General features: G+C 31.6%; 1 protein-coding gene across 1 annotated transcript in view; it reads left to right on the top strand.

Annotated features, from left to right (window-relative positions):
- The window catches only part of PMP34 (Peroxisomal Membrane Protein 34), a 46,224-nt gene that overhangs the window by 1,304 nt on the left and 18,196 nt on the right, over positions 1-26,724 (top strand). The window contains exon 2 of the mRNA XM_088231522.1: positions 1,530-1,590. Coding sequence (XP_088087648.1) covers positions 1,530-1,590 — 61 coding nt within the window. The remainder of the gene's footprint in view (positions 1-1,529; positions 1,591-26,724) is intronic.

Raw genomic sequence — 26,724 nt, 5'->3', positions numbered from 1 at the left:
GATATATAAATAAACATATATGTTAGTCTGCTTTAGCATGAGTCTTCTCCTACTAGGCATTACTTTATAATATATATATATATATATATACTAGCTGACCCGTCAGGCGTTGTCCTGCCCGAACGCTGGCTTGCCTTGGGAAAATACTTTTTTTTGATAAGTAGGTACCTAGGTACTTTGCTTGTGATTAAATTCCAAAACAAAAATTACTTAATATTCAAATATTACATTTAAGTAGGTACTTGTTTATGGTTGAATTCCAAAACACAAAATAAATATTTTTTCAAATATAGCATTCTTTTTGCAAACGTCAAACTCCGGTCGTCTCACCAACAAAGGGGTGTACTTATGTAGGAATATGATGTTTAAAAATGTATTTAAATTAACATTATTTTAGTGTTACCAAAAACCCAATAAAAAGAAATAAATGGGTAGAAATTATAAGGAATTTAAGGAAAGAATCTGATTGAGATTCACAAAAAACAAATGATGTTCGTAAACATTCAAAAACAACATCTTTCTATTTTTTTGCAAATACATTCTCCTCAAATGCAACCCTGATAGATCAATAATTAAAACATGTATGCTCCTAACTTCTTTTTTACATATTCGATTAAAGATTTTAATATCTACGAACACGCACAGCGCAAAGATCTATATTTTTCTGAAAACCGCACGTAAATTGGTTAAGCCGTTATGGAGGAGTTCGGTGACATCACACGTACAGAGGAATTATATTTATAAAGATAAATAAAAATAAAAATAAAAATAAATATATATATATATATTACAAAAAAAACGTATTCCCAACTCCATGAAGCCAAAAGCCCTGTGTTGAGTTGGGATACAACATAATAGAAAGTGCAAGCATGCATATTATTAAAGAATCCCACGAATAAAACATATTATCATCAACATAAATAATTCCTCAAGGGCGCTATGAATATTAATTCAAATTTGTTTTATGGATAACTTATATAGCGCATCTGAGATCCTCACTTATCGAAGCCAGAAAAGCCCATCAGCTGAGACCCATAGGGCCTATTTAATATGGCCAAGGGGACAGATTCGTTAAGGCCCGTAGGGCCGATCGTATGAAACCCGTTAGCGACAGCTGACTGTTATTACTTTAAATTTCAGATTCTTTACTATGTATTCAATTTAGATCGCTTACTAACCGAACTTTTTGCGTAGATATTTAATACATCTGTATATTTTGCGTGTTTTTGGAAGCATTATTCTGAGTGACAGATTCTTCTTTATCACATATAGATTGCTCAGGAAAACAAAAAATAAATTGTGAGGCCCGAAGGGCCGATCAACTGAGCCCCATAGGGCAAATTACATGAGGCTCGATGTGCCGAATTTTCTAACATGTAACTGTTTCCATATTGTGTGATAGCCGGGACCTAAATAAGAGAACCTCTGTACGTTGTAAAAACAGTTCAATAAATCAAATCAATAAATAGTGTCTTTTGGAATACCCGCACTGGAAGTTATTTACTTATTTTAATATAATTTTGTTTCAGGGGAGTGTGGTTGGAATGGCCACATTTTATCCACTGGACACAGTTCGTTGCAGATTACAATGTGAGTATTTAATTATATTTTTATTTAATCAATAGTTTACATAAATATGTATTTATATAAATAATAATTTCATTACCATTTCCTTTCCGCATCTAATGGTGCATGGGGCCTAGCTTTGGTTCACCAACCCCAAAAAATCTTGATCTTTTTTGTTGAAGAGGTAAGATGATTCGTCTTACGCTTCAGGTTTCAGTCCAGGGACTACACGATACTGTATACTCTAGTACAAAAACACATTTTTAAATAAATATTGTCAACCATGTCCGGAATCAGACCCGAGAACTCTTGCGACTTTTGCATGGTAGATAAATATTTAATAATTTACGTAAATACACATCGGGAAAAATCCTACGTAAGGTAATCGTGTGAAGTTAAGTCCGCCCCTTTATGACTGGCACCTAAAATGGGATTGATCACCTATCTCCTATAAGGAACATTCCTCTAGGTAAACTATTTTTTAAAAATCCTATTTTTCTTTTTCGATATTTTTTTTGTTGAAATAAAATAAATATTATAATATGAAAACGGATAAAATTCTTAATGTCTCGGACAAGCATCTCTTCCACAAACCCTTACCCCTTTCCTACCCAGACGCTTCCCTAGTCTGCATCCGGTGCGTATCGCTTCGCAGGTCAAATAAGATTTTATTTAAAAAAAATCAAATTAAAAATGCGATTTTAAAAAAAAATTGTTCCGATATTTTGGAAAGTACACATTAAAAAATGTCCTTCTGGAGTTTCGCGGTATGGCCCTGAAAAACCGTATATAATAATAATGTTTGGCTGATAGCGCCATTTTTGTGGCGCTTTACAATTTTATACGTAAACCTACATTCTGACTAAGCTTAAGTTACATACGTTTTTTATTTTTTTATTTAAAATACTGAGGGGATGATAAATGAAAGAAGTGAGATTTTAGTCGAGATCTGAAACGACTGGGACTGTCGATGATTCGCAAGCGTGACGGCATTCGTTTCCAGGCAGAGGGGCCAGCAACGGCAAAAGCACGATCTCCGAATCTAGTGCTCGAGGAGCTAAGTTTTCCTCTGCCTGAATCAAATGCTGACCTAAGAGTAGATTTTCTTTGACATGTATTTTCCCTAATACATAGGTCCGATAGGTATCTTGGAGCCATTTCAAGGAGGGATTTGAATACTGTCCAGCAAAGCCTGTATTTTATTATCTCTGGGCTTTTTAACCAGTACAAATCTCGAAGATGTTGTGAGATGTGAGAACATATGTTTTACTCCCGTAATAAGCCTCGCTGCTGCATTGAAAACAGATTTAAATTTATCAGTTTGGTATTTTGGGAGATTTGCGTATATTCCATAGAAATATTATTAATAAAACATGAATTTAAAAAATGCGTTTTGAAGTAGAAAAATCTAAATTGATTTGATTGAAATACAGAAGGCATCTTCCCCCCTCCGTTCTTATTTTTTTTATAGCCTTTTTGTGTTTAATGTTTTTGGATTATTTAATTGTTTTGTTTTTTTAACCCTCCAATGCATAAAAACAATGTGGCATAGGTGCAAAAAGTGTAATCGAAAAAATATTATTACAATATTTAAGTCGTAAATATTTAAGTTAATTTAAAAGTACGTAATTCTAAATTCCTTCAATTTTATTATCAGCATTCACACTTTGTATACACAGTTTTCAGGGCCATACCGTGAAACTTCAGACGAACGTTTTTGTATGATGTTCTTTTTTATAAAATCTCATATTTTTTTACCACCGAAGCCATACGCTCCGGACCCGGACTACGGAAGCGGCTGGGTAGAAGAGAATAGGGGTTTATGTAAGGGATGGTAATCCGAGACATGTCTCCATTTTCAAATACAAACAACGAACCATCACGCTGTTTCTCAGTAGGAGTAGGCAGAGAGAATATAACGCTATACCTCTCATTTTCAAATTATAATAATTTTTATTTTTTTTAATAAAAAAAAATCATTATGGTTTTTAAAAAAGTTTTCTGAGAGTATACTGTCGTCATAAGAAAGAAGGACACATCTAACATTTTTTTTCGAAAATGAGTTACATACATGTTCGGAATCAGGAAAAAATAACGCATCTACTAAATACATCTATCTTCCTAAAATAACCACAACCCTATTATTTTCACCAATAAATGAGACTAAACTGCAAAAAGTCTTGAATATTACTTTAATTAAAATTTAATTAAAATTAATATAAAAGGCTGTTCTGACGTATGACGTATTAAAGACTGATTCAATTACTTATTTTTGTTCTATTACGTTTTTAAAAACATCTGAAATGAATGTACCTACTCATTTTTAATTCAATTTAAGATCTGCTAATAATTTCGAAGTTAATTGATTATTAGGTTGGCGTTACAAGTTTGGAAAACAGTAAATGACCAGTAACATCTATTTTATTTAGTTGAGTAGAATCAATTGGCATATTAAAACTAAAAAAGAAAGACGTTCACTTAATTACTAAATAAAAAGGGCGTTCCTAGCTAGAAAAGTCTTTTCATTGCAGTATAACATATTTTCTTGTATTTTTTTTTACTAAAAAGAAGATGAAAATGTTAATTTTGAAACATATAACGTAAAATTTCTTAAAATTAATATATATATTCCGTTAAGGCAAACCATAATACATACTGTCGCATAATAATATTCTAAATTTTTGTAGTATTTTTCACACAGCGAATTTTTCTTTTTCCGAGTCATAAAATATTTATTTTCTCCGTTTTTTGTTTTATGTAGAAACGTCCTTCTTTCTTATGACGACGGTATAGTTCTTTTGAAGTTTCACTTTCTAGCCCTGAAACACCCGTACATTTAATAAGAAATATATTATTAATGGTACCTATTTTAACTCTTGTGCGGCTGTGATGTCACACTAGTCTACATACGATACAAGACTTGATATGTCTCTTTTTTTTTTTTAATGAGAAGTTGTATTTTTTGTAAACTTCAAATGGACATTTTCACACCAAATTTTTTAAAAGTTTGATGGTCCACTAACAAATAAAACATTTAAATCAGACCACTGAACTTCCTCATATCAGCGAGTTCGTATTTTAGTTTTTCTTTATAATTAATTAAAGGAAATCCATGATTCGTCTTCAAAGGCGGACTTGATTAGAATTTACTATTCCGCATATGGCATGAAAATTGTGATGTTTTGATTAATTTTAAATCTGGTTTCCTATAAAATTATTTGTGCATTTAATGTTTGTTTTCTTTATTGAAATATATTATGTAATTTTAATAAATTATTATTTGTGGCTATCGAATGTTAATCTGTCCTTGACCAGTGGGGCATTTTTGTGCGAAGTTTTCCTGTTTAGATCCCAAACCAGGACACGGCCTATATTCAGCTTTTATTCATTGATTGAAAAAATAATTATGTTCCAATGATTTACTTTTTCTATTTTAATTGAAAGTAGGAGTAATAAGTACTGGATTTCACCTCTCAGGGATTTAGGAATTTGATCCATTATTATATTATAACTGAGAACATTTTGGAGATTTGAATATGGAGGTCTGGGAATTTATTTAAAAAGCTCGTAAAAAAATATATTTTGAGGCCCAAAGGGGCGATACATTGTTTAAAGTAGTTCGTTTTATTGTTTTTTTTTTCGTTCATTTTTAAGAAACTTTGCCGTACAATTTAATGGTCTAATTTTTACCGCGAGTAAGAAAACATTTAGAATCAGGTTGTGGTCCCGTGGCTAGTGTCTCGGAGTCACGGACCAAAGGTCCGTGGTTCGAATCCTACTCTACTTCAACTTGATTCCCATTTTCTAATAGTGAGTTATTTACAACTCGTTGAAAATGGCCCTTAAAATGAAATATTTGGGTAAATCATAAGAACGCAAATATTTCTTTTTAAAAAAAAATATTAAAATATTGCACGGTGCCCGAGATCCTAATCAACCGAGGCCCGTAAGGCAGATCAACTGACGCCCATTGACAGAGAAAACTCACCCCCACCCGCAGCTGTCATAGAATCCTGGGGGACTCTGTTAGCCACGCTATTTTAACTAATTTTCTTCCTACATATATTTTGTGATTTAAATAAAAAATTGGGGCAGAATGAGCGTGTAATCAACAAGTATACACGCTTTATCTACATCAATGCCTCCGTGACAATGTTGTTGAAAAAAATATTTTTTAATATAAACATCATAAATAATTACAAAGTTATCAAACATTACACATCACGATATTCTGAAGAAAATACAAATCAACACATTTACAGATATAGAGTTTTTAATTTTTGTTTTATTTTGCCCGGCTTGCCGTCTTTTATTGTACACAGTAGTACAAAATTAAATATACCTTAGTAGGTTTGATAAAATTAAAAGAAAACAAATTACATTAGGAATTATACATCATATAAACCAAATACAATTGGAGAAAAAAATAAAAATGGAAATCAAAACTAAAGATAAGATACAAAATACACTTGTATATGAAGAGAAAACTAATTATAATTAAAATAAATTTAAAGTGAAAAATGAGATTCTATACAAATACCTTAAGGTTAGCCGAATCAAAGATTACCGAGACACGGAGACAAGACGGATATTTTTGACATACCCGCCCTCGGAGGGAGGGAACAACCCAAGTAGTTAAACTGAGGCCCGTAGGGCCTATAAAACGAGACCTGGAGGGCCGATTATATGAGGCCCGACAGCCCGATTTCCTAGCAAGTAACGGCTATCGCCGACTCTCGTTGCCTGCTGATTATTTTCTATTAGTTTATAGGAAAATTTAAATAAAATAAGATGAGTTTTCGACATTACACGCCTCCAAATACCTCATATTAATGTGGCTTCATAAATAATATAGTTTTAAAATTAGAAAACGAACAAATAAACCTCTTCTTAAAGCGAGCGGACGCTTGCTTCGGATTTTGGGTAGGTGCTATACTTTAAGGTGCCTGAACTCGAGGTGCTTTTCTGCTTCGTATGTACAAAAAAACATTCCTCAAGTTTTATTATGGATTACCTAAACATTAAAAAAGTATATGACATTGAATTTAATCGATAGAACAGAATGCTACTCGTGTAGTATAGTTTTTGGGTCAAGGCGAGAGGCGAGATTGAGGTCCGAGGTATCAACTTTAACAGCGAAAGTTTTCACTTATTCATCGCATCAAATCTTCTTATGCCGTAATATTGATCAATGAACTGTAATGGTGCCTTTATAAGCAAAATGGCAGCTATTATAGTTCATCGTTCAAGTCTAGCTGACCACACAACCTAAAATATGCATTTTGCAGATAACAGTCGGATCTAATATTTTTTTATTTATTTAATTTTACAATACGCCCAAGAGGCATTTACAACAAATATGCAGGTTAGTACAAACATAGTACGTAATAATTTTTAAAATAAACAACACTTTTTTTGTATACATATAGAAACAAAAAAGCACGCTGCAATGCAAAATAAAAAGTGAAACTTTACATAATAAAAAATATAAGAAAAATGTTGGAATGATAAAGCAAATTGTAAATAACTTGCAAAGAATTTAAACAAAAAATATGGTATTAACAAATCAATGTTAAAAACAAATAATACAAATTAGTTTACAGTGAGTATATATAAATTATTGTGAAATACGCATGTACCTACCCATATAAAAAAAAATACCCCCGCCATTTTTAACCCCTTCAGCCGCCACTGTTACAAATATAAAAAATAATTTTTAAAAACCACTGTACCTTCCTAATTTACTAAACTTAAAAATAATATTATGCCGTTTTTCGTACTGAAACATTTTTTTCTACCGCTTTTTGCCTCATATCAAATGGTTCAAAATGCTAATTACCTCATATTAAATTCATTTCGTGATTTTTGTCAAAAATCTACCTTCTTACTCGTACTAACAAGGGCAAAATACACATCCAAGGTCAACGCGATCAAATTAAAATCATGATTATGTGATATTTTTTGCAAATTTCATAGAATTGTGTAATAATTGTTGAATAATTTAAAAACAACATCGTAAGATTGACAAAGTGGATTATTTAATTACCTCGTTTAACTAAATTTAAGTGTTTTTTATAAAGTACATATGTACACATGTGAAATTACATATGTGAAATTTATAGTACGTACCATAGCTGTTGAAAGCTAGCTCTTTGGAAAACGGCTGAACCAAAATCCACCGGGTGAGATAAATCCCTTAAGCTTGGGTTTCCTAGGAAAGCGGCGCCCGTATCTTAACGGCCGTAGTGAAAGAAGCTCTTTTACTTCGCAAAAGTCAAAAACAGATGGAAGAGTTGAGGAAATGTGGATGTTCAAACGTGGGCAGAATGGTGAATGTTACACAGTGTGTAAAGTGGCCACTTAAACCAGCCAATGACAAGTCATAAGCCCTGTAAATGCCTAGACTTCCATATTCCCTTCTCAAAAATGTTTTCCCTCTCTGTTGAAATAAATTTAAATATGAACAACTCCCTAGGGAAGAAATCCAGCCAGTCTGCAAGCATTTGGACATAATCAAACATTGAAATTTTTTATTTTTTATAATTACTATTTTTCTTCTTCTTCTTGTGCCATCAGGTGTCGACCATGCCACTTTTCTTAGGAAACGGTAAAAAATTAGTTTCATATTTTCGTTTAGAATCACCTTAATGTGAATAAATATGGGGCGTGTCTAACATCAATGTGTAGATTATTTCACAATCGAGCAGCTGAAAGAGATGGCAAAAAATAGAGCCAAAAATAGCGTATCTGGGACTATTGATGTTTTTTGCTTTAATAAAAACTGGACTTCAGATTTTTATTTCAACCTAAAAAAGCATTTTTATGACGACAGTGGACTTTGGTGGACTTCTATTCACGTATAAAATAGCTTATTGCGATAGTTTCTGTATTTTTAACTTCAAAACGTCTAAAAGTGGAATAGTGGACCGTATTTCATCCTCTAAGGTACACATTAAAAAAATGTTTTTCTTTATTTGACTTTTGTACATAATGTAAATTGTACGTTGGCGGGCTTATTTCCAAATGGCAATTTCTTCCAACCAATCAATAAAATAAAAGTTTTATTCATTTAATTATTTATTTATTTATTTATTTATTTATTCACACTCTTTATCAAAATACAATTCCATGTTCACTTTGCCCAGCTAACAAGGGTACATACCCCGTTCCAAGCTAGGCAATTACATTTTAATATATTATAATAGTTAACAAATTAATATAGAGCACAGACAAACAAAATATAAACTTATTTGGATACACATTTTGATTCATATACATACAGACATACACATATATACACACACATATATATATATACACATATATACACATGTACATACACACACACGTACATACACCCATGCGCATACACATACATACATTCATAAACACATAGACAATTTATTTATGCGAAACTTCATGGTTGTCATCTATAAATATATTTTTTTTAAATTATTCCTTTTTTTTAAAATAATTCAAGTTACGAAACATATTCAACAGAATGAAAAAAATCTAAAGATATACAAAAATAGAAATAACATCATCATTCCCTTTCCTCACCTAATAGTGCATAGAGCACTGCATTGGTATATCGGTCGCAGCGTATCTTGATCATTTTTCTTACATGAAGGTAAGATTATCAGTCTTACGGTTCAGGTGCCAGTCCAGGGACTATTAAATATTCTAGTTGTAAAAACAACTTTTAAAAAAATAAAATATGTCGAACATGTCGGGAATCGAACCCGAGAGCTCTTCCATGGTAGGCGAGCGTGCTAACCACTACATCACGAATCCGACATTACTTTTGAATAAATAAGAAAATTTGGATATAAATTACCTCGAATCGTTGGGATTACTCAATGGGAAAAACGAATGAAGCGAAAAGATGAAGGGAGCTCAGAATATGATTTTTATAGGTATGTATGTACGAGTATGTACTCGTACCTCCATGTTTTTGTTGCTGGCGAATTTATTTATTTATTTTATTTATTTATTTATTTGACAATTGTAGTCTGCATTACTTTATGGGCTGTTTAACCCATCGCGAATCGCAGACTGTAAATATAAGTTGGATGTCAATAAATAGAAAGGAGATTGCTGCCAAACTGCCAAACTGCCGAGATGTACAGAAAAATATTATTATTGTGAAATTAATTTTAATCGAGCAGCTTAAAGCTAATATGCTTAAATCTATTTTAATAAAAGTTAGCCATTGGCGATCAGCGTGAACGGAGATATTCTGAATCAGGTAGAAGAATTTGTGTACCTGGGAAGTATGTTTACTGGGTACGGAAAGGCCGAGAAAGATATTGAAAGGAGGGTGAGTGCCGGGAACAGGGTGAACGGTGCACTAAAATCTACTTTGGCAAACAAATGTTTATCGCAGGAGGCTAAACTAGCAGTTCACAGCGGAGTTCTAGTTCCAACTCTAATGTATGGGAGCGAAGTATGGAATTGGAAAAATAATGATGAAAGTAGGTTGAATGCTGTCGAAATGCGATCCCTCAGGCGAATGTGTGGTAAAACGATGTATGATAGGTGCACAAATGTCGAGATCCGTGAAGTGTGTAAGGCTGAGACATGCATTATTGACAGAATCAAGAAAGGGGTGCCGCGTTGGTTTGGACATGTAGAGCGAATGGACAGCGAAAGAACGGCTAAAAGGATCTACGATGCAAATGTTGATGGATGCAGAAAACGAGGAAGACCGAGAAAGACATGGCACGATCAAGTCCATCAAATACTTGAAGATGGACATGTCAAAAGTAGGAATAATCGGCGTGCGTGCATGAGAAGATGTATGAATGTAGAGGAAGCGAGGTCTGTGTGCCAAGATAGAGTGTTATGGCGTTCTATCCTCTCTGCCTACCCCTACGGGGAAACGGCGTGATGGTTTGTTGTTGTTGTTGTGTAGCTATTGGTGCACTTCAACTTTTTCGAAACAAATCTAGTCCATTTTCGAACCCATTGCGATCAGCTCTTGTGGGAGCTTATTCCAACCATCAACATCCATATTGCTCGGGAAATGCTTCCGTGGATTTAGATTGAATCTCGTTTTCTCCAGCCTGAGACTGTGGCCTCGAAGACGAGCATCTTGTTTAAGCTCGAACATGGGATCTAAATTTGGGCAGCTATAGTGGCTGTTGAGTATCTTGTATGTCTCTATCGGGTCACCTCTTTCTCGCCGTTCCTGCAGCGTTGTGAGACTGAAAGTTTCCAGTCTCTCTACGTATGTAAGCCGTTTTAGGCTCGGCGACAACTTTGTAGCTCGTCTTTGGACATTTCCAACAAGTTGATATGGGAGTCCATACCTGAAACCCGTTTTCGAGAGTATATCTAGTATAGGTTTTGTATATTTTTAGTAGCATATTCGGTGTTGTAAATAAGAATGCTTTTTTTATCAAGTAGATAATTGAATTGGATTTTGTTGTTATGTTTAATATGTGACATTCCCATTTTAAATAATCTGTTATTGTTATTCCGAGGTCTTTTTGTTGTTTTACAGCTTTCAAATCTACACCATTTACACTACAATACTCGTAGGTATATAAGTTTTGGGGTTTTAGAACCAATGTGAAGAACTGTAAATTTATTAACATTGCGTGTGAGAAGCCATTTCTTGGTCCATTCATGAATACTGTCCAAGTCTTGCTGTCCAATAATAATAATAATATTCATCATGGTTTATTAACAAAAATAACAATTACTTTATCTACTACATACATACTTTGGTAATAGATTTCTCCGGATCATGTCTAGTCTGCGTAACTAGATACAACCTATTTTAAGGCAGACATTTTTATGCAAAATAAACAATAACATTAATACTTACTAGTTAATTTATGATACAGTTGTACAATATTAATTTATACCATTAATTGTTTAAGAATGTTTTTGAATAAATTTCCCGAATTTTCTCAACCTAAACCCAGTAACCAATTTTTTACAAATTTATTTCATTGAATCCGGGTCATGGTTTTGCAATGTTTGGGTAACATATTGAATATTTTGGGGCCCAGAAACCTGAAATTGCTTTGCCCGAATTCAGAGTTTGTGGTAGACCCCATGACCTATCCCCTAGTTTGACTTCTGGTAATGTTATAATTATAATTTGCTTTTACAAACATTATTATTCTAAAAATATATAATTGCCTTAAATCTAAGATCTCAAATTCCTCAAATAACTTGACGCTGGGGTACCTGAAGGGCTTTTTAAAAATTATTTTAACTATTGATTTTTGAGCAGACTCGAGAGGTTTTAATATTGATTTATTAGTGCCTTCTCATCCTATTATACGTTATAATTGAGTTACATAAAATAAAATATAGTGGTTTGAGTTTAATTAGGGATAAGATGTTACGTATCGACTTGAAGATATGGGAAAGTTTTCTAATTTTTTGCGTTATAAATTTGATATGTTCTGTCCATTTATTTATTTATTTATTTATTTATTAACGGACATTGTCCATGTATACAATTTATAAGGTTTAAATATTACAATAAATAAATATTATGTATCAATAATTATTCCCAAATATTTTATATGGTGTACTGATTCAAGTATGTAAGAGCATATTTTTAATTGAAGGTTTTGTTTAGCTATTTATTTAGCTACGGCTAAAAAGATTTATGATGCGAATGTGTCTGGTTGTAGAAGTCGAGGAAGGCCGAGAAAGACATGGCATGATCAAGTACAACAAATTTTTGAAAGTGGTCATGTGAAAAGTCGGAATAATCGACGTGCGTGCATGAGAAGATGTATGAATGTGAAGGAAGCAAAGGAAGTGTGCCAGGACAGAGTGGTGTGGCGTTCTATCCTCTCTGCCTACCCCTCCGGGGAAATGGCGTGATGGTTAGTTAGTTAGTTAGTTTATTTAGCTATTTTAGATTAAGATCCATATTATCCGCAGAATCTGTATTCAGCAACCGAATTTCCCTGTTAATGGGTGAATTCTGACTTGCATTTTGTATGTGTTTAAGTACTAGTAATTTGTACCGTATACATGGAAAAAAATAAAAGACGTGGTAATTTTTTATAATTATTGAATGGATTCAATATTATTACAAAAATACCAAATATAACTTAATCTGAATCAGATGAAGATAGCAACGCTCTTTCTATTTAAAAATTTGTCTTAAAAAAATTATCTTCGATGTTTTTCTTTTTATACACTTTTTAAATCAGCTTATAGGAATGTTTCCCAAGAATTCCTTTTTATCTCCAGTCGATTTCCTTTTTCAAGATTTTTACCTGAGAGTAGCCATCAAGACAAAAATACTCGCCCAGGATTCTGGTTTTATTTTAGTGCATGTTGAATAAAGCTATTTTATTCAATAAAAAAAAAGCGTTTCCTCCGATTCGAGGAAAAACAAAAAAACAATTAACACTTTGTATGTAAAGTTGTATCCGTCAATAAAATTATGAATTATGTTAAAAAACCTGTTTTCCGCCCGACGTTATGTTATTTGCGGAATTCAAGTTTTTACAAAGATGTCGCCAAATGTTATCATTTTTTTTCCTTAATAAATTTGTACTGGTGTTTGGCACGTATGCTTAAATGTATAGTTTATACTCGTGCCCATAATTTGATTAGGAAATTGAAAGTTATCTCAACAATATACACAGACCTACACAAAAATATTATAATGGCATTCAATAACAATATTCTTTTATATATATTTAAGAAGCAAAATTTATTTATAAGTAATTCAAATAGATCAAGTCAAAGAAGGAATCGTGTGTTAGAAATACCACATTGTAAAACGAGGCTCGCACAGAGACATACATATTTTATAGACCCAAAATTTTTTAATTATTTTTTTACTGATAATATTTCATTAATTCCAAACTTTCAAAGTTTTCCTTCTTTTAAAAAACATGCACTATCCTGGATTCAAACTAAAGATATGAACTCTCTTTTTCTATGATATATTTTTTTGCCCTTTAATAATAAGGAATATTTGTGTTTTTTTTTTTTATATTTTTTATTTCCTTTTTTAATTACTATAAAAAAAAAAAACATATAATCTTTTACATAATTTTTTTTTCTTTCTTTTGTTACACAAAAATATAAATGTTCATAATTAACATTTTCTTGTATACCTACCCACGAACAGGCCGTGCCTTTGTGGGATTTTTTTGTTTACTATTTTTACTATTAATATGTATTTCATTGCTATGTTATTATGCTTTATTTTTTGAATACTCTGTTTTATCACTTCTGTTTATTGTAGAAAAAAAAAACAAAAAAAAAACTCTTACTGATATCACATAATTTTCACACATATTTTTCTTTAATTAAAAAAGCCAAAATTAAATTATATCTTTATATAATCACTTAGTAAAACGCCCTTGAGGTATTATATTGCAAAAATGGCGCTTTAAAAGTTATCCACAATGATAATAATAATAACCAAGTTCGACTGTATTTTTTGACTTTGTTTTATTTTATTTTATTAACATAAACGGCAAATCTGCCTTTTACAAACATTTATAATACTAACATATTTGGCTTAATATATATATTTTTTTTAATCATGAATTTCCTTATACCCAAGATTTATAAAAAAAAAATAAACCTAAAAATTATACAGTATATTCAGTAGAAAGTTTAAATAATAAAACATTCTACAGTAATACAACAAGAAAATCATAAGTACAGTTTCACACAGCTAGGCAAAGTGAACAAAAAACTGTACATATATATATTATGAAATGCATGAATAAATAAATATAATTACCATTCACCATCTTTGAAAAAACCACTTATTAATATAAAATAAATGCAACAAAACAATGGCGTTTTAAAATGGGAAAATAGTATTATTTTTCTTATTTTTGATCAGACTAAAACTTTTCATTTACCATTGACATGGAAATTTATCATTGACACGGAATTTTACCATTGACATGGAAATTTACTATTGACATGGAAATTTACCATTGACATGGAAATTTACCATTGACATGGAAATTTACCATTGACATGAAAATTTACCATTGACATGGAAATTATCTTGGTAATTTAAATGACATTTATATATATTCTAAGGACTGGATTTAACTCCCTGGGGAGCTGTTAATGTTAACATATTACAACAGAGATGAAGAACTTAAACTTCACATACATTAACAGGTGAAAGAGTTGAAGAAATATATATATGTTCAAATATGGGCAGATTGGTGAATGTTACACAGTGTATAAAGTGGCCAATACGATAAACAACCATGGTGAGAAATTGTTATCACGTTGCTTATTAGCACGTCGATAGTTATTTGTGATTGAGCTACTGTAAATAAGAAGAGCTTCGCGATTGCGCCGCTGGCGAGTTTAACGTTTAGAAAAAGAGTATTTATTTTTAAATATAAATACTCTTTTTCTAAACGTTAAACTCGCCAGCGGCGCATGGGAAATCCCATGAACAAATATTTACCAATGAAAAGATACACAATCCTTTAAACAATGTTTATCTAAAAGGTTTTTACACGCTTTCATGACACAAGCGGGCATTTTGGTTTCGATTCTAAACGTCACACCCGGCTGGCGCGGAAGTCGAACAACGATCAAACACGCGTTGGGCATGTGTTATGTGCCGATGTAGTGTAGCACACAGAGAATAAATATTCGAAGCCCAACAGATCAATTGAGAAGACACGAAGATGTATATTTATTTTATTATTTAAAAGACATTACAAAAAGGCATTAAACTGTTACACTTGAAAGATACCGTGTATATTAAAACTAAGTATTACGTCAGAGCGACGTAGTAACCACAAGGGATTACATTTCTAATTCATCCTCAAAAGACTGCGTATGGATTCATATAATACAAGTTTTGGTCTTTTGGAGGGGTAGGTTTGATACAAAAAATAGGTACATTTATTCTTCCCACGCTACATCCTGAGATTCACGCGTTGAATCATATGGTTTTCAAGTGCATACGATAAACGACCCTTTTCAATAAAAATACATGATTTCTGCATTCCGTAAGATGTTAATATTGATCTCAAGGGCTTTACCAGATGGTTAAGTGCCAAATGCACCAAAACTCTGGGTATATTTCATCCTGTGGAGAACGTTATTTCTACCACTAGCTTACTAAATACAAAATGTGCCCTGTGTAGGTGGCTAATCCATAACACATGACTGAGCATCAGTTAGGTGTCATTTTTGAGGGCTCGGTGCACATCTGTGTGTTTCAATAGGTCTACGAATATTGGATGTCATTTGACGAATGCGGATGTAAATGTAGTGTAGATAATACACTTATGTATATGTACGTAACATATGGACAGTGGACAGTACTCTAAACTCGTCATAATTTATGTTTTTGTCATAAAAACGAGCAAACATTGTCACATTTGCAAGCAAATAGTTTTTTGTCGGTCGTAAACTTCAAATCTACCGAGAATATAATTGCGTATACAAGTGTTGTCACGATGTCACGCCATTTCCTACGTCATAATGTCAAGTTCATTTGATAGGTACTTTTTTTCTACCTACATTTTCTCATTCAAAACTAGCTTTTGCCTGCTCACTTCACCCACGTGGTATTAGGGAGACATTATTTAGGTAATTCTGGTAATTGGGAAATATAACTTTTTTTTACATTTTTAAAGTAATACTTAGTCTATAAAATGTTTTTTTTTTAGGTGATAAATTGTAGTATTAAAAATATCTAAATGGAGACAACGTTAATTAAATTTAGAGCAGCTACGATAAATAAACGAGTATTGAACATATTTTTTTGGGCAATGAATTATAAAAAAAATGAACTTGTCGTGTTGACTTTACGGGACAATTGATTGAAATACAAAGATAGTGATTTGTATACAAAGAAAGTGCTGTGGCGTTCTATCCTCTCTGCCTACCCTTACGGGGAAACGGCGTGATGGTTTGTTGTTGTTGTATCGATGAATATATCTATCGAAGACGGAGAAAACTCCTTGTAGTTTTTGCGTATTCCCTTTTTAAAGAATTTTCTCCGCGGTTGTTCATGTCAACCCATAAAAAAAGCATGTTTATCTATTCAATAATATTTTTTTCACTTAATTTCATTGCATTATTGAGTCACAAAAACGTTGTAGGGTCAAAGCACCAGTAAATGACCACCCCCCAGTAAATGACCATTGGTTAATAAAACACAATACAATAAGAATTGCTACATGTGTCCAGTCAAAAAACTTTTAACACTAGAAACTATGACAAAAGCAGTAGGCGGACACATCTTTTGGTAAGAAACAAATCTATCAGTTTTGAACTGTGAGTTGTCATAAGGTAATGGCGCGTCTTCCCGTTATTGTTCTGAGATTGATAGTGTTTTTATAAGGAATGGTGTGGTAAGTGTTTTATTTGATGCTCTTTCTTATGCAATTCTTTGAATATATCCATATTCTAATGTGTTAGGGTGTTTTATAATGTTATGATGGAACTAAATCTGAGTATTATTTTTACTGGGGTAGTAGTGGTCATTCACTGGTGATTCTGCTATTTTTTAATATGGTTCTATTAATTATAATTGTAATACTCGTATTTAAAAAAAAAAGTAAAAGTAAAAATTAAAGTGTTTTTTATTGTTTTCTTTTATTTTGTACGCTTAAATAATGAAATTTATACCTTTAGTGTGGATTTCACTACAAGCTGAACCTTAAACGGTCATTCATTGGTGCTTTGACCCTATATATTTTATAAAAAAAATAGATACTGTGCTTTGTGTCACAGTTCAGCAATTATTATTGTCTTGTCATTACTTCAATAATTAATTAATTGTGTACCTGAGAGCCACAAAGTCTTAACTCCAAAATACATATTTTACATTAGAGACAAATAAAGATTTAAAAAAAAAACTTTTTATTTTAATATTTACAAACAACATTAGTTTTGTATAGGTCCCAATCAGATTATTTCCTTAAATTCCTTATCATTTCTACCCATTTTTTTTTTTTACTGGATTTTTGGTAATGATAAAAACATATAAACTGACAATAGATTTTCTTTATTCTTATGACAAATATAAGCATACAATATTACTACTAAATGCAATTTTTTATATTAATTCAATACATATATAGACAGCTGCCAAACTAATGTCAACAGTGATGAGAAATTACTGATCACTAATCATGTACCGACCAAATCGATTTTATCAGTTTTTTTCATGCAAACATGAAACTCTGTTTCCAAAAATTGATATAAAAACGCAAAAACCATTATAGTGGGTTTAAGACAATTATTCACCAAACAATAAGACATTTATTATTTTTTCATGAACAACATCAATTGATTTTTTTTTTATTCGATCAATTTACATTGATCAATTTGTCCCATCTCTAACGTTTTTGCTAAATGATGTAACCTTGTAAGAACGTGGTTAATAATTAGGGTTATTTTAGTTGTTTTTCAGTTGTATAGCTGATTGTATATATTTATGTTGATTTATATGTCAAACATTGTATTAAAAAATTAATTAACATGCCAGAAACAAATGATTTTCCGTGTGTCAATATAAATCACTCCTTAAACGTTACTACAAAGTTATTTCGTCACGTTTGCTGACAACTGTCATTCTATAGCACTATAATATCGATGTTTATGTACAGAGTGTGTATATTTGTATAAAAATTCAAAGAATCTTTGTGGGTAACCAGTAATTAAACATGTTTAGGAAAAAAAATGTAAATATATTATATTTTTCATACAGAAAACTTAATTTTACTTTGTTGATAAAATTGAAGAAAAATTTCAAATAAAATTTTAATTTTAAATTCCTCCCTAATATCACGTAAACGGAGGCCACGGGTAAAAGCTAGTATTTCATGGATGATCACGACGATTTGTCCATTAAACAGTCATTTATCTGACGATCTAAGCGTTGCGTCAGTTTGTCATTTGAATCTCGAAATAATGGCAGACCATCGTATTCCTAAGTACCAGTCATCCTTGGTCAAAACAATGTATGCGAACACGTTTTATTTTGTCATTATATTCAATGAGTTTAACTGCGGCCGTAATACATGGATAAATAAGTAATATGCTAGTACAATATTCTTTATGGTTTCCGATATCTTTATAGTTTTGTCCATACAATATTATTCATAATCCATACAATAAATATTTCCATTGTATTGCCCGATTTCAATGTCAATTATTGTATTGGAATTGTGTTTGTTTTAATGTACGTGTTTATTTTTTATGGGGAAACTATAAAATACACATTACAATATTTATTTTGTGTTATAATATTTACTAATATTAAAAAAGTTAACGTCGACATCAATTAACATGACAACATTGATATTAAAATAAAAACTTATGACACCAAAGCAATTATACGCTAAAACAATACTCGCTTACAGGTTCAAAAACTATTCTACTCAGATGAAAGACATAACCTCAATAATAAAACACACATACAAATAATATAATTACTAGATCCTCAACACAAATACAACTTAAACAAATACAAACTAATACCACTTTCGGACAAAGGTATTTTGAATATTTCGCAATTAAAATCTATAACCTACTTCCACTGTTCATTAAAACAATTAGTAACGAGAAAATGTTAAAAGGGCTATAAAAAATGGGCAGTGGAGCAGGGTAGAAGTAAAATGGATTGTCTTATTCGCCCAAATCAACTGCTCCACAAATGCATAGTTTATTTTACGTTTTTGTTCTTTTATAGTACGTTTTATAATATAAATAATAACGGTATACAAGTGTTTAAAACTGTCTGAACATTTTGTTAATTATCTCTGTATATTAAGTCTTCTTTGTATATTCTCACATGTACAAATATAAAAAAAGTATATTGGTAAGAGTCCTCGGCACGGGTAACCCCAGTGAAGTCACATTATTTTTATTATTGATCATTGTTTATATTGATAAAAAATGAACAAATAAAAAATAATAAAGAAAGGAAACGCGGTCTTTCTTTTCTTCATTCAAATGTATTCACGTATTTTCTCCCTGGATTTCGTCACTAGAGCGATGATTTTTTTACGCAATATAGATATTTACCATTGGCGTGTCCCTATTGTTTTGTTTCATTGATAAATAATTTATTGTGGGAGCTAGAACCATCCAAAACCCAGCTTTATCCGCTGTATTCGGACGCACGGTATACAAATATGATAAATAAATATTTTCCATGGAGATTCATCTTTTTTATTGTAATATATTTTGACTTGTATTCTTTAAAACTAATTGTCATTTCTATTCTGTATTGTTCTTACTCTTCAAAAGATCTATTCTTGTACAGTAATTAATTATCAAATACTGGCGCATTTGGGCTTTGACTGATGAACGGTGAATGCTGATGACCAACAACCAATAGGTAGGTTCATCGTACATCATAACTTGTTGCGGGAACTTTGAACCTTGGCATTATTTAGGAGCGGCCAAAGCACATAACAATCTCCATACTAGATTATGCAAAGCGAACGCGGGCAATCTTCAAATTAATTAAAAAATGATCGTAGATGGAGTCAATGTTAAAAATCTCAAGTCTACAAAAACGTAGAAATAACATTGGCTCCATATTTTTTAATTTTTTTTATATATATATTTGGACCCCTGTATTAAGTACCCTAACTTGTCATGTACAAGGCTAAGGTACTCGAAAAAATCGTTTTCGTTCGTCTTGGAAATGGGATGTTCGATCACTGATTTTGGTTTATTACCTTTATGAGTCCAATCACCATTGTTGCAAAGTTCAAGAACAATGGCGCGCGTTAACTACTTTTAACTACAGTGTGGATATCTGTTAAGGATATTCCATCTTTCCTGCATTCTGCTTCAAGATTATGGCGTTGTAAACTAAAAAATGGGCACTGAAATAACAGATGTTTGATACTCTGTGAAGAAATATCATCGCATGGACAATAGTCATCATTCCTTAATTTAAACCTATATAGATAACTTCTCATAGCTCCGTGTCCGGTAAAAATTTGGGTCGTTTCGAAAGTACTTTTTTTTTTACTTGTAGAAGAAGCGCTGTAATGATCCTCCCAACGCTGCTGCGTATTTTGTTTTATACAGCGTTTAGCAAAGACTCCATATTTATGTTTAAATTGCAGAATTGCTTAATTGATGTACCATCGTTACTGGAACAAGTGGCATTCGATGTTCCGATCCGCCGGTTGCGAAATAATAATGTGCTGTTCCTCGATCAACACAGCACAAAATATGGCTCGCATGCACCAATGTCCCGATTGTGTCGTATTGTAAACTTGAGACAAGATCTGGACTTTTTTAGTGTAAGTCTTTATAGATTAAAAATTCACTAAGATTGACCGGATTTTGTATTGAGGTAATAATTTTTTTTTTTGTCTTTAATTTTATTTTATTATATAAGTGCCTGTATTTATTATTAAAAAATGCATTTACCATTGTTAGAATGGACTGCATAAGTCCGTCAAATAAATAAATAAATATATTACTGAGGAATCGAGGACATAACTTTGCTGTATTATAATTCGGTTTATATCTCAATTGAGACGGAGGAATTATTGGGGAATATTTACTAGGCTAGCTGTCACCGAATCGTCGCTTTAGTTCGTTTCTGTCCGACATACCATTTTTAACGAAATTGAGTTAAGTGTAGAGATGTAAGATGTAAGGCCGGTAGTATACCATTATAGTCGGTAGTTTATTGTAAGAGACGTATTCTACCGTATAATACTGTAGAATACGATATTTTTTGGTAGTTTTGGTAAAAAAAGTTTTTCTTAGTAAAATGTCTGTATAATCACTTGATTAGTAATATTTGATTATCGGGCCTGTATTACACCATTGGTATTTTATAGTAAGAAACTATATCTGTGTAAGAATTCGTATAATAATACGTTATTTTTCTGTAGTTCTCATAAAAACCATTTTATTTTTTTAAATCGCTGTGTAATCACTTTATTAGTAATTTTTCATTATTTTCGTCCAAGCGCGCTGCTTCATTTCAATCCATAGGGCACTGTTTAATATTTTTATTTTTTCGCCCTTCTCACATAAATTTTCTAAAGAAGCCGTACTGTCACGAAACATGAAATTATTCATTGATAAACTACTTAACAGACGGCAAAGGATTCAAAATAAAACAAAAATAATACAAATATGGTAAAAAAGTATTTATTTTATCAAAATGTTTAATATTTTTTTCCTAAAAAATAAACTACCAAAACTGCGGTAGGAAACGGTAGACTACCCGTATACTACCGAGTGAATGGTAATTGAACCTTTAGTAGAATTATTTACCGCAGAGTGTGTGCGGACCAACTACTGCTTTACAAAATTATGACAGGAATGGTTGACTGTACAGAGCTGCTTGGTTTAATAACAATATATGTGCCAGCCAGGATTTGTAGACGGTACCACCTGTTTCATGTACCAATAAGTAAAACATCGTATGTTAAAAATGCTTTTTTTCGTAGGACTTTTTCAGTGTACAATACAAAATTTTAAAATATAGATTACATATAAATTAGAACTAAATATTAAAAAATGCAAAATAATGTCATTTCATAGAACAAAACAACCAATTTCCTTCGAGTACCTATTAGAAAACTCCAAAATTGATGTAGTCAAGTCCATCAGAGATTTAGGAGTTGTTTTGGACTATAAACTGACATACAACGAGCATATAGATAATACAGTAAATAAATCACTGAAATTACTTGGCTTCATTAACAGAATATCCTCTGATTTTACTAATGTCCGTACAATCAAAACTCTTTATTGCTCAACTGTTCGCCCTCTTCTTGAATATGCCTCAGTGGTCTGGTCTCCATTCTATGTCAATCGCATAAATCACATTGAATCAGTCCAACATCGCTTGCTTCGAAAAATAGCGTAGATGCTTGGACTAGAGAGAGATAATTATTCTTATGCTGAAATAGAGTTAATGTTAAATATTTCTAGTCTACAAAAACTAGATAGAACTAATATTGACTCCATATATATGTTCGGCATACTAAATGGTATAATCGATGTTCCATCATTACTGGGACAAGTAAAATTCAATATTCCGACTCGTAGATTGAGAAACAATGAAGTACTGTTCATCGATCAGCATAGAACAAACTATGGCCTAAATTCTCCAATGACCCGCCTTTGTCGTATTGTTAACTCAAGACAGGATCTGGACTTTTTTGGTTCAAGTTTACAACGATTTAAACGAGCACTAAATAAATAGTCCAGATCTTGTCTCGATGTCCCTTATGTTTGTCAATGCTTCTTTCTTTTTTCTTTAAATGTTTTAAACTATTCTTTTATTGTAATATTTAAACCTTATAAATTGTATACATGGACAATGTCCGTTAATAAATAAATAAATAAATAAATTACACAAACATCACTCTGTCAGATTTAAAATTTACACTAAAAATGCATTATGTAACTTAGTGGACATTATAATGATAAATATGTACATCTCCCTTCCCCTCCTTATCCTCTCTTCAAGCATCCTTGTCCTAATCCCACCCAATTTACAGTAACTTAATGTTCTTAAAATAAATGTTTAAAAAATCTTTGATAATTGAGTACATGAAAATAACATTTTTATATGTATTAATTGTATGTATTTATTTGATATGTAATATATTTTCTTTACTAACTTTGTATACTTACTATGTGGAAATCTGTTATCAGTTCTGAGTTTATACACTATATCTGTTTGTTTACTATAAATATGTATGTAGAACTGTTGATTTCCCAAATAAAATTAAATAAAATAAAATTATTTGTAACAGTACTTTGTTCTTTTCTTGTTAAATCAATCCTTTAAAATATTTTATCATTTCATTTTTCCTTTTTTAACAATTGTTTAAACTTCTACTGAATGTGTTATATAATTTTTAGGTTTATTTTTTATTCTAAATCTTGGGTTATAAGTAAAGTATGTTTTTTTTATTAATTAAACCAAATATGTTCATATTATAAATTCGATTTCCCGGAACTCATAATTCTACTTGACTCTCTGATATTTTCTATATTCGTAAAATTAAAACTAATCATCGGAAACATTCTACGATCCCTCGTATATGTGAAACATTTAACAAAAAAATTAATAGTCTTGATATATTTAACACCCCGTACAATATGTACAGAAGAGGCTTGATTCATGCTCTTCATTCATAATTCATTTAATCATTAAATCAAATGCAATTTTCCACTCTTACTTTCTTTCAATCATACTTTACCACTCCTTATCAATTTCCTTCTTTTCCTTTCCACTATCTCCTTGTTTTGTCCATATTTATCTTATTTTAATAAATAGTATATTTATTATTTACACAGTTTAAACTTCAAGCCGTCGTCGCTTTATTACAGTATTATTTAGTGAATACATATAATTGGATGGCAGGCCCTACTATGTATACATTTTATATGTTTTTTTTTTAAATATTAATTAAACCTGTACATCTGTTTGTATTCGAAATAAATAAAATAAGTTTTGTACAAGGCACTGGTCCCATTTGTTAGTAAAATAAATAAAATAATATTAACAAATTACAACAGAGGTGGAGAATACCTTAAATAAGGGAATATCGAAGCCTAGGCATTTACAGGGCTGATAACCTGTCATTGGCTGGTTTAAGAGGCCACCATACACACTGTGTAACATTCACCATTCTGCCCATATTTGAACATCTATATTCCTTCAATTCTTTCATCTGTTGATGTCTGTGAAGTTAAAGAGCTGAAACCTTTATTTATGCGGGTGAGATTCATCTAATTGAATTATTATGCCTAGACTTCGATATTCCCTTATTTAAGGTATTCTCCGTCCATGTTGTAATTTGTTAATCTTAATGACTCCCGAGGGGGTGAAATCCAGTATTTTGTCTAATTTGAACAAACTCAAATATTGTGATAAAATAAAACATAAAAGAGATAAGAATTCGTTTAAAAATTTAACAATTATATAATAAACGTTACACTTGAAAAAATCTACATGTAAAGATTATGTTGATAGAGGTCATGTGATACCAGAAGAGAGGGGACAGGTCAGGCGACGCGTTTAAAGGAATTACATTTTGAACAGAGGAAAAAATCAAGAAAATAATAATAAAGTTTATGTTTTGTATTGGAATCATTCCGATAAAAATGTGACTGAGCAAAGCTCAATGTACAAATCTTCATTTATTTTTAATAACTTCACTCTGTGTCCAGGCGGACGAAAATACAGGCATGTGTGTGAAATAAAACCAGAACTCTGCACGGGCGTTTTCAACTCATTTGTTTTGCACCACAACAGGCCAAGAGGCCCATTACAATAGGGAATTACATCACAGAACACCGAGGCTTGAGAAAATCACATTTAATTTTTGTGTTCTCGTCGGTAATCGAACCCGGAACCTTCCGTGTGTGAGTCGAGCGTCTTGACCACTACACCACGAAAAAAAGGGAGTTTCGTTCATTTTTGTCCAACAGGACATTTTTAACGAAAGTGAGTTAAGTGCACAGAAGTTCTGAAAAAGCGTTTATTTATAAAATTCAAATGATAATAACATATTTTCAAAATTGTTTAAGGGTTTTTAACGAAGTTTGCCTCAAGTTGTGATCATTATTTATGCGTATTTCGTAAAAAAAAACTTTTAAGCTCTATTTATGCAGGTTTCAGCTCTTTCACTTCACAAAAGTCAACAGATGGAAGAGTTGAGAAAATTTGGATGTTTAAACATGGGCAGAATGGTGAATGTTACACAGTGTGTAAAGTGGTCACTTAAACCAGCCACATGACAGGTCATAAGCCTTGTAAATGCCTAGACTTCCATATTCCTTTCTCAAAAATGTTTTTCCTCTCTGTTGAAACAAATTTAAATATGAATAACTGCTTAGGGAGAAAATCCAGCCAGTCTGCAAGCATTTGGACTTACTCAAACGTTGCTCAATTATTTTTGTACTAAATTATAAAATAGTTTACTGTATTAGTCGCTAATAATAAACAAACAAAACATCAATAATGCATTTAAAATACTGATTGGCATGTGCCAATAATTCAAATATTAACGAATAACACTACATGTTAGATATTGATTGGCACAGTGCCAATCTTTGATTTTGTATTTTTTTTCTTTGCATAGTTGGCACCATAGAATTAAGAATAGTTCAGAAGGAGCGTAGAATCATATTTGAATACATCGGACTGTGTCCAATAATTCCCCCATACTTGAAGTCACTGCGTAATATTGCCATATTGCCAGATCGCGAAGAATATAACCACAACACAAATGTAAGGTAAAAAAAAAACAATTTGTTACTTTTTCTAAAATTTTATTGTGCACTCGGAAACATTGATTGACACAACAGAGTAGATAAGTAAAGGGTCATTTAATAAGAGTAATTGAATTAATGAACTTTGAACTTAAAATATAAAACAAATTTTATTTTACATAAAACGGATATTTTTATATCATGTTAAATAATATTTTATGTATTAAAGATAATGTCCACCACGGCGTTGTTTAATCCGAGGTTCAATTTTAATTATTTCTCTTATTATATGAGCAAAGTAGGGTAAAACTTTTTACTACCCTGACAACACTTACGAAATTTCCATTTTGTTTCTTCGACAATCTAACAGATGGAAAAATAATTCAATTTTTAACTAAAGCATTTGTGACAAACACATTCATTTGATAATTACACATGAAATGTGATTGCATCTTGTTTCTTTAAGATCCTAGCAGTATTTCTACACTTTAAAAGGACACAACACGGCATGGTTAAATTCGAATCAGGAGCTGCGTACTGAGCGACGTCTACGAAGAAACTAATGGGTCAAAACGTAAACCTACTCATTTATGAGTAATTGAGTCGCCTTCTGTTTGATGTGCGTATGCGGTTTTTGGACTATTCTTAATTCTATGGTTGGCACTCATTAAAAAAGATAATTTCTTAGTAAAATAATCACATTTGATACAAAACTAGCTTGAAAAACATGTATTCAATCAATGGTGAACATAATAAAGTTTAGTTTTGTACTAACTTTGCTGAAAATTAAAGTTCAACACAGCTCTATCTTTAAAAAAAACTTTAAAAACTCTCGATTTCTCGCACGTTTTAGTAGAGCTTATTAACATATGATTGTAAATATGAGTACCAACATAATAACAACGATTAATTGTGGCCAGTATTCAAGAATATAATTAAACTTGATAA

This window comes from Micrasema longulum, unplaced genomic scaffold (assembly GCF_059751315.1).
Source record: "Micrasema longulum isolate JH-2025_06_02 unplaced genomic scaffold, ASM5975131v1 h1tg000888l, whole genome shotgun sequence".
NCBI classification, from domain to species: Eukaryota; Metazoa; Arthropoda; class Insecta; order Trichoptera; family Brachycentridae; genus Micrasema; species Micrasema longulum.
Note: the sequence above shows the minus strand (reverse complement) of the source record. Positions and strands in the feature narration are given on the sequence as shown.